This window comes from Sipha flava, unplaced genomic scaffold, assembly GCF_003268045.1.
Source record: "Sipha flava isolate LNK unplaced genomic scaffold, YSA_version1 194_pilon_pilon, whole genome shotgun sequence".
Lineage (NCBI taxonomy): Eukaryota > Metazoa > Arthropoda > Insecta > Hemiptera > Aphididae > Sipha > Sipha flava.
Genome location: NW_020272758.1, coordinates 712,560 through 722,403, shown reverse-complemented (window position 1 = coordinate 722,403; position 9,844 = coordinate 712,560). Strand labels below are relative to the sequence as shown.

Genomic DNA, 9,844 nt, shown 5'->3' with positions numbered 1-9,844 from the left:
GCTAGTGTTGTTACCAACCTATTACACCGGTTCCCTAGTAAAGAAAAAACACTTAACAATAGGACTAGTAAGTTGCATAATTCGACTCCAAGAAAAGAACGAGAGGTGTTACAAATTCTTGGCATTTAGTCATGAATCTAAAACGTGCCCGGGCCCAAACTGTACAAAGTGCTGTCAAAAATGTGGAGACGAAGGCCACTTCGCCTCAAACTGTGAGGCGCCGGACACTGTATTTGTGGTGTTATGACAAAAACTTTGAGAAGAGAAACCAAATAAAGAAAATCCTTACCGAATGAGCCAAAACGAAGTATTAAGAGTAAATATTGAGACCAAAAACAAAGTTCACGCGAACACGTTTTATCAGAGCTATAATCACCCTAGGGATTCAAAATTTTTACACAATATAGAAGACAACTATTTCTGTGACGTAGTGTTTTTATTTTTTTATTAAAATAATTAGGAAAGGAGTTATTAAAGCTCAAATATGCATGATATTATATGTTTTTAAAAAGCTTACAAAACTACAATGAGTCAAAATATGAAAAAAATAAAAACACTACATCACAAATAAAATTCTCCCCAATACATGATGAAAATTTCATGAGTTTATTATAAATGTAGTCAGTGTATTTTATGTTCCCGTAAAACAGTTTTTAACAATGTTTTATGGTGCATACAAATATTCGTCATTGATTTGTGCGCTGTTCCCATTGCTAGCGTTCGGTCGGTGAACTAAAACCCCCACTCCACTACTGAAACAACTGTAACCGGTACGACGACGACACGTCGTCGTTATCGGTAGACAGTGATATATAAATAATAATTATCGCAGTTCGAAGAAACAACCAGAATTCAGAAATAAGATTATCGATTATCATCAGTTGATTTTATATTATTCACACTATTTTATGCCGTCCATTATAATTTGCTATTATTCTGATATTCACAAAATATGAAATCACACATAATTCATAAGCTTCAGAAAATTATAATAAATTATAATATACTATATACATCAATACTAAATTCTTATGTTTTTTTTTAAATACTTATTACTTACAGGGCAGTAGTTAACTGATATTTTGCCGGAGCAAAATTATTAATATGTCAATGTTATCTAAAAATTAGACTTTTTGGTTTTCTATTGAAATAATAGTCTAACGCTTAATGTTTTTTACAAGTTATAATCTGCCAAAACTACGTTTACAGGTTTCAATACTTATAAGAAAACATAAAAAAATTCGTATTGCTATTGCAATGTTTGAACACGCCTTTTGAAGCCCACGTTTAGTAATAAAATTGTATATTTCAAAATTTAAAGCGTTAGATAATTCCTTAGCACTTGAAATTATTTAATTTTGAAACTTTCTATTTCTGATTATAGTTCAAAGATATCAAAATCTCAATGGCGAGCTCATGGTGAGGGGATCAGGGTGTTATACAGGGGCGTATACAAGGGGGGCGATAGGGGTGATCACCCCCCCTGGACATTGTTGAATATGTTTCATGTAAAGGTGCTTACATATTTTATTATAATATTATATTACAAAAATTAAAAATACAGTGCATATTTTTTTTTTCCATATTTTTTTTTTTTTTTGGAAATGGATAATAGTTATCAAAAACCTGTTATCAATTAATAAAACATCTATAACCAATTATGGCTGTAGATAAGACTGATAAGAGTCAAAAGATTAGAGGTATATTGGCTGTAATCACAGATATATACAATAATTATTATTGTTGTTGTATCTGTGGCAGTGTGGAGCTATTATAATTGTGATCGTCTACAACTTACAAGATTATGTTATTTTTTTTTTTTTTAATACTATAATCAAATTTATTTTAGTTCACGTACGACAGACGACAGTACCACACTGTAGCAGGTTAGTTTATTACTATGGATTCTATGAAGCGGAAACAGCCTTCTCTCTTAAATTATTTTCCAAACAAAAAAATATTGTCAACAGAGGTAAGTGATTCAAATGAGCCAGTAAATGTTTCCCAAACAGCAATACCACGAGCAATACCACAACTCAATGTAATTTGTGATGATAATAAACAAAATAATATAACATCAGATTTAGTTTTTGATAATGATATTGGTAATTTTATTGGTAAAAAACTTGACGACCACACAAAATGTAGTCTGTTGGAAAACCCTTGGAAACCACTGAAAAACTTTGAGTATCCATTCTCCATTCACAAAAAAAAAGGAAAAGAGGAAAAACGTTTTTTAAGAAATAATCATTTTGACCAATATCCGTGGCTAATATATTCTGTATCAAAATCTGGCTGTTTCTGCAAATATTGTACACTTTTTTTAACTCACAATAAAGGTGGAAAACAAAATACTGAAGAATTGAAAAAACTTGTAACATTACCACTCAGTCAATATTCAAAATTACTTGGTAAGGATGGATATTTAGAAAAACATAATCAAAATCATTACCATCAGGATGCAATTTTAAAATCAAGTGACTTTTTAAAAACTTACAACTCACCTAATAAGCAGGTTAATAATATTCTAAACAGTGAACGTTTAAGACAAGTTCAAGAAAACAGAAACTGGTTAAAACCTATAATAGAAACTTTAATTTTTTTGGGACGCCAAAATATACCTTTCAGAGGGCACCGTGACTCAAGACAAATAATATTTCATGATAATGAAGACTCTAAAAATTTAACTGATCCAACTTATTCTATTGTGAAGAATGAAGGTAATTTTCGCGAACATTTGAAATACCGTGTTATGTCTGGTGATACAAAATTGAAAAGTGACTTGCTTAATTTTAATTCAAAAGCTAGTTATATTTCTCCAATTATCCAAGAAGATCTGATTAAATGTTGTAAGGAAGAAATACTGTCATTTATATTAGATGAAGTAAATACAAATCAATTTTACAGTATTATCTTTGATGAAACGACCGATGTGTCTCATATATCACAAATGAGTTTAACTTTAAGGTACATTGATAAGAAAAATAACATTTATGAACGTTTCGTTGGTTTTATCAATTGCCATGATACATTTAATAAAAACCAGACTGCCATTCCAAATTATGATTTGTCAGATACATTGATTGATGACCATTTATCTAAAGAACCAAAGCTAACAGGTGAATACATTATTTATTTAATTGTATTATTTTAATTAAAAATCTAATTTACCTTGATTTTTTCAGGAAATGTACTTGGATATATAGTAGTATCAGAGTTAAAAGAAATGTCACTTAACCTTAAAAACTGTATAGGAATTGGCACGGATGGTTGTTCTGTAATGACATCAGTGTTAAGAGGAGCTGTGCAAGAAGTCCAGAAAAGCTGTCCAAATGCTATATACAGCTCTTGCACTAATCATGCTCTAAACTTAACAATTTCTAAATCTTCGAAAGTCCAAATCGTTAGAAATACTATGGGAATTCTCCAAGAAACCATTTCATTTTTTCATTTATCTTCCAAAAGGAATTTCATCTTGAAAAATAACCTTAAAAGTACCAAAAGTTCTAAGATATCATTAACCAGTTTGTGTGTTACACGTTGGGTAGAATGTCACACTAGTATAATAGACTTTGAAATCAACATGTCAGAAATTATAGAAAGTCTAACACATATATCTCAATGGACAGATCAAGTATCATCATCTAAAGCTAACTCATTACTCCTGAGTTTGTGCAATTGTGAATTTATTATAACATTGTATATATTATCAAATATCCTCAGTATTACACTACCAGCCAGTAAAATGTTACAAGGAGTTAATTTAGATGTAAGTGCTGCTTCCAGCTGTATTACCAGTATAGTACAAAATTTAGAAGATAAAAGATTAAATGCTGAAAAATATTTTAGTGAAATATTTCTTGAAGCTAAAACTAAAATGATTGACTTAGACATTGAAGTCAAGTTACCAAGATTAACTAAAATTCAAAATAAAAGGGCCAATACTCCTGAAAATACACCAGAGGCATATTACCGGAGAGTTGTGTACATTCCCCTAATTGACAATATTTTAGAAGACTTGAGATCAAGATTCCTAAATAAAAAAACAACAGCTATTTTTCAGTTGATTGAATTTATTCCAGCTAACATAATCAACAAGTCTTCACTCGATGTCAAAAAAATGATTGATACAGTAATTGAACATTTTATATTTTTGGATATAAACATTAACATTTTAAAAGGAGAAATTGATTTATGGAAATCAAATTGGATTTCCAGGAAAAATGAAGGTAAATACTAATTTATTAAATACAATTTGCATATTGATTGGTAAAAATTACATATTTTTTATTTTAAATTATTTTAAGGTCTTAAAATACCAAAAGATGTATTAGAATCTATTGATGAATGTCATCCAGTCATGTTTCCTACAATTAGACAGGTTTTAGTAGTATTAGCAACATTACCAGTAAGTATCGCATCAGCAGAACGCAGCTTCTCTACTTTAAGGAGGTATGCATGTATATTTTGCTTTTCTTTAAGTTAGAAGAAAATAATTTTGGTAAAAAGCAGGGCTTAGAACTTATGTGGTTTAAAATATACTAAATATGCATGCATTTATGCACTATAAAGAGCACAAAATATATACATATAGTATGAGCAAAATCAGTTTAGATTTTTTTTACTACTAGTTATTATTTATGACATAACTTAACTATAGTTAAAAATGCTATCATATTTATTTAATTTCCGCTATTTAGTATTACTTTACTTAGATAGTCTGATTTAGATATTTAATTGATTTATTTATTTAATTCTGTGATTATTTTTATAAATTTGTCCTCCTTTTTTGCTTTGCATTAATCATAACTCCTTTGGCTTTTGGCTGTTTGCTTATTGCTTAATGCTTTCTGAAATATGTTACACCAGGTTAAAAACATGGCTGAGAAGCCAAATGTCCCAGAAAAGGTTGACAGGTTTGGCTTTAATGAACATACATAGAAATATTGATATTGACACATCAAAAGTTATTGAACGATTTTCAAAGACAAAAAGGAAATTGGATTTTGTTATTTAATATTATTTTATTATTAATTATTATATATTTAATAAAACTATTATTATATTATGTGGTTATTATAATATGCTTTTATATTTATATGTACCTATGTCCTATGTCAAGTTATTTTATTTGGTATACTGTTGATGTTGTTTACAATAATTAATGTTATGGGTTATGGAAGTGGGTAGAAATCAATTATTGAAGTTTAAGCAAGCGAAACGATCGAACAATTTTGATCCGCCAATTTATTAATAATCTGTACACTATCGTTTATGTACAAATTTTTTTATAATAACCCATGATTTGAGTTCAAATTTCGCCCCCCCCCCCTGGAAGAAGAGCTGAATACGTCCCTGGTGTTATATATCTCCTTTGGATTTTTTTATTATGGTACATTATCTACATAAAAAAATATGTAGGGTCTGTGACAAGTCAAAAACGAATATCTTCCCCCCTTTCAAAAAAGCTAAGCACGCCACTGCCAAGTCTTGTTAATATTTTAATTAAAGCCAAATCGGCAGCACATGAGCTTGCAAAGCTTGTAATAATATGTACCTACATATATTGTAAATATGTTAAAAATATGTTGGCTACACGGAAGTATGGCATATACTTAGAAATTTTAAAAATTAAAAATATATTGTGTGTAATTAATTTTATTTTATAATAAAAGTAATTTTTATTATGATGAACAAAATTATAAAATAATTTACATGGAAGTTTTAGATATGAAATATATGATTCGCTAGTTGATCGTTACAGGCTTACGGCTATACCCATATTATTTATTTTATTTTACGTTTTGTATGATGCATAAAATGTTACTGAATAAGATAATATGTCAGTAATATTTAGTTTTTTATTTTGGAATAAAAGAGTTAGTTATCATTACAGCGATATGTATTATTTGTTCATGAATTCCATATTTCTACAATAAAAAGTTTATAAAAGACAAATGAAAGTTTAATAAATTACTCAGTTCTTGGAAGTGGCTTGATATTTTAGATATTTATAAACTCTACAATATTATGTCTGTGCCTATATTAAATTTAGCCCATGTACAATAATTGTTTATTCTTATATTTAACACCAATTGTTCACTTCGTATAAGTTAACTGAACTAATAATATCTATACTTGTTTGTTTAGTAACAGAGACATTTTTTTTAATCGTATACGCGCGTTATATCTGTCAGTCAATTTTTTTATTTTTTTTTTGTGGTGTTGAAAAATATAATGACACCAAAGAAACAAAGAGCCCAGGTAAGTAAACTATCTCAGCGGTTACGTATGAAAAAAACACAAAAAGAGGAAAAACTGAATGTAGTGTAAGTATCTAATTATTTCACGTGTTTTTAAAACATAATTTACTAAACTTATTAAATATTTCAATTACTAGTGAAAGTTTCAATTTTCTACGAGTTATACTTTTTGAATAACAACAAATATTTTAAATCATTTTAGAATATACCGTTATTTTAATTCAAGTTTTTTTCTATATTTAAAATAGCTATACAATTTTACACTGTAGTTTTTTTTTTATAAATGGCAATAAAATTATTAGGTATATTTAATTTTTTTTAGAAAACAAACGACGTATACAGATACTGAAAAAACTGAAATTATTGAAAATAATTTTAGTACAGAAACAGAAGATTTGACTTCTAATGATATGCTAGTTTGTCAAGTTTCCAATTTACTAGAAAACAAAACAAATAATATTTGTGAACAATTTAACTCTATAATAAATAAACATATAGGTGGTAAACGAATAAACTTTTCTAGTCGAGGAAACTATAACACTCGAATTAAAGCAGCAGTTGTAGCATTTAATACAAAAGAATTCTTACGAAAAATTCACTAAAAGATGACTAACGACCATAGTCCAGATAATATATTAAAAATAATATTAAATTAATAAAAAATATTTTATAGGTTTAATTTAAAAAATGTTGTACGGTGAAATTTGGGAAATCATATTTAAATAATCACAGTCGAAAACTTTCTAACACCACGAAAAGACGACGACTATTTCCAGAATGTAGAAATCATATACATTATTCAGTTAATGGATCTGATGGAGATTATGGGTTTGCGGAACCTTTGGTCGTTGATTTGTTACGCGGGAACAGAGCAATAATCAAACTTGCTTTAAAGAGCGTAGGATTCGACTTACTACTTCTCGTTTTGGTCGAATATGTAAAATGAGATGTACTACCAGTTGTAAGAATTTGGTATATGATTTGTTATATGCATGTGAAGTGCAGGCGAAGTCTTTACAATATGGTCGAGACATGGAGGCTATTGCTCGTACAGAAATAGAAAAAAATATTAATAAAAAAAATAAAAACATGCGGTTTATTGATAAATCCAATAATTCCATATTTAGCAGCGAGTCCAGGTAACTAATATTTTGCAATTTAGAATTATTACAATTAATTCATATCGAAAAAGCTGTCAGGTAAGCTTATATGTATATGTGTATAATGGTATTAGATATTTATATAAGGAAATATATTTATGTTTGCAATCAATGTTTAGATGGTCTGATAGAAGATAACACCATTGTTGAAATTAAATGTCCCTTTTCTGCCAAGAATACTTTAAATGCAATTGATGCCGTGACAAATAAACTTGTAAGTATATTATTATGTTGTATAACTATTTAATAATTAAATAGGTACTTAGCTATAAACATTAATATTATATTTATAAACCTAAAAAAATCCAATTGTATTTAAATAATTGTAGTTTGTTTTAAATTTACAGCTACAATATTGTAAAATAATCGATGGATCTGTTAAATTAAAATTAGACCATGAATATTATTTTCAAATAATGGGACAATTGTACATATCTCGAAGAGATATGTGCTACTTTGTAGTATACACTTCAAACTGGATACATATTGAAATAATTAAATATGACAGTTCATTTTGGGAAAATAAAATGGTCAACAAATTAAAAATGTATGTTGCATTATTAAATATATTTTAATTTTTAATCCATAATTATTTGTTGTACTGAATTATTTCTTTATTTTAGATTTTATAACGAATGTTTGCTCCCAGAGATTGTCAATCCATTATACCCTAAACGTATGCTCAAGGCAGATATAAGAGAATCGGAGATAATAAAAAATAGTATTAATTCAAACAAAAGAAAAAATTTAATTTATTCTAAAGATAGATATAAACGTGTTATTCCACTCCAAAATTACTTATCCACCCATAACCAACTCATTATACAACTTTATTAGTACTTTAACAACTGCATCATGTTAAAAAATGCACAAAAACTATTATATAAGAAGTATATGTGGTAGGTACATATACAAAACTATAACGTAAAATATATGCTATGCATTTATCTATTAGAAAACTAATATTTTGATATTTAGGTTATAGTTGTACATTATTATGAGATATTATATACTATTATAATAATACAGTTAATTTATACTTTTTATGAAATACTGAGAGTAATACGTAGGTTGTATACCTAATAACGCAATAAATATAAATCGCGTAGTTACGCGCGAATATTGAAAATATTACAGCAGCACTTACGTATTATATATGCATTTTATATTTACGCGACCCGTTACATGCGAATGTTCAGAAAATAATGAACACCGCTCCCGAACGAGTACAATCGTCGACCGGCCGCCGACTACGAGTACTGGGCGTGGCCCAAACGTCGCGTGCTTGCGGATCGCAAAAACACTTCATAGCGCATTCTCTTGGCCGTTGCATACGTTTTGCTTTTGGTATAGCATCCTCTTAAACAGACCAGGGCGATCTTCGGAACTTCCGAAATGATCAACTTCATACAAATTAACACCGGCACATGCCGTGAGTCACATAGTATATTATATGCATCTGTGGCCCAACATAGTGCAGGCATACTGCTGATACAAGAAGATACAAGCAAGATAGCAGTAATTATCAATCCCAGCAAATCAGATAACTGGTTCGTATGGGTAAAAATAAGAAACATAAGCTATCTACGGGCTACAAAGTGCACGGTTTCAGTAACTTATGTATACATTTATACATATCAGTAATTCAATGTAAGTATTCACTTGTAAGCCGTCGTAGCTGCCATAACTGATACTTAGCTGTCGTGGCGTATGAAACGTTTCGAAGTGAAAACGAACTTTCCATAAGAGTTCGTCGACTACATAGACATTTATTGGCGTTGAACGCAAAGTTTGAGTTATTTGATGTTTATAACTCTTAATTTATAAGTTTCTAACAAAATAGGTTTAAGAAAAGCAGTAAATGATTATTTATTAATGAGAAATAGTAGTTATACATTAGTAAGTTATAAATTAGGTAACTATTCAACTTCACACTGTAGTAAGCCCTAACACGTAGGTGTGTTATAATTGAGAAAACTAGTAAAATTTGTATGTGAGACAAACAATACGTACGTGTAATGATCTTAATACAAAAGGTTAAAAAACATATTTTAGAATCACGGATGCGTAATTCTCAGAACTATGTATACGTGATTCGGGACATCCTGTTAGTTTCTTTTTCCTTGACATAAGCACGTATCCAAATAGCATAAATAGGAGGGTATTAGAGCGCCTTAAGTGGAATAAGTCTAAATGTAGTCAGGATCGGACTTACCAAAGTCGAGCGTCAGTAACGTCTTTACGTACCTCTCAATTCGATTAACCATTTATCAGTATTACTAATATCTCTGGTGGAGTCGATTAGACTCTGTCCTCAAACCTTTAAATAATTACTTTTGTGAACAACAATGGTTTCGTGTTAATAATACATTTCTAGTAACTCAACTTAAGCAAGTGTGTCTTTAATTTGAGTTAACATTC

At 29.1% G+C, this 9,844-nt stretch overlaps 2 protein-coding genes and 1 pseudogene across 2 annotated transcripts; all 3 read left to right on the top strand.

Moving 5' to 3' along the window:
* The first annotated feature begins 1,777 nt into the window (after positions 1–1,777).
* On the top strand, positions 1,778–5,017 carry LOC112681691 (52 kDa repressor of the inhibitor of the protein kinase-like). Its single transcript, XM_025551972.1, has 4 exons — positions 1,778–3,119; positions 3,186–4,229; positions 4,308–4,452; positions 4,870–5,017. Exons 1-4 carry the CDS (start codon positions 1,901–1,903, stop codon positions 5,015–5,017), a joined length of 2,556 nt encoding a protein of 851 aa, XP_025407757.1. The 5' UTR covers positions 1,778–1,900.
* Positions 5,018–6,237: 1,220 nt separating this feature from the next.
* LOC112681686 lies at positions 6,238–7,637 on the top strand (annotated as a pseudogene).
* A 202-nt stretch (positions 7,638–7,839) lies between these two features.
* On the top strand, positions 7,840–9,373 carry LOC112681685. Its single transcript, XM_025551967.1, has 3 exons — positions 7,840–7,970; positions 8,047–8,144; positions 9,267–9,373. The coding sequence occupies exons 1-3, from the start codon at positions 7,840–7,842 to the stop codon at positions 9,371–9,373; spliced, it is 336 nt and encodes a 111-aa protein (XP_025407752.1).
* Positions 9,374–9,844: the final 471 nt, after the last annotated feature.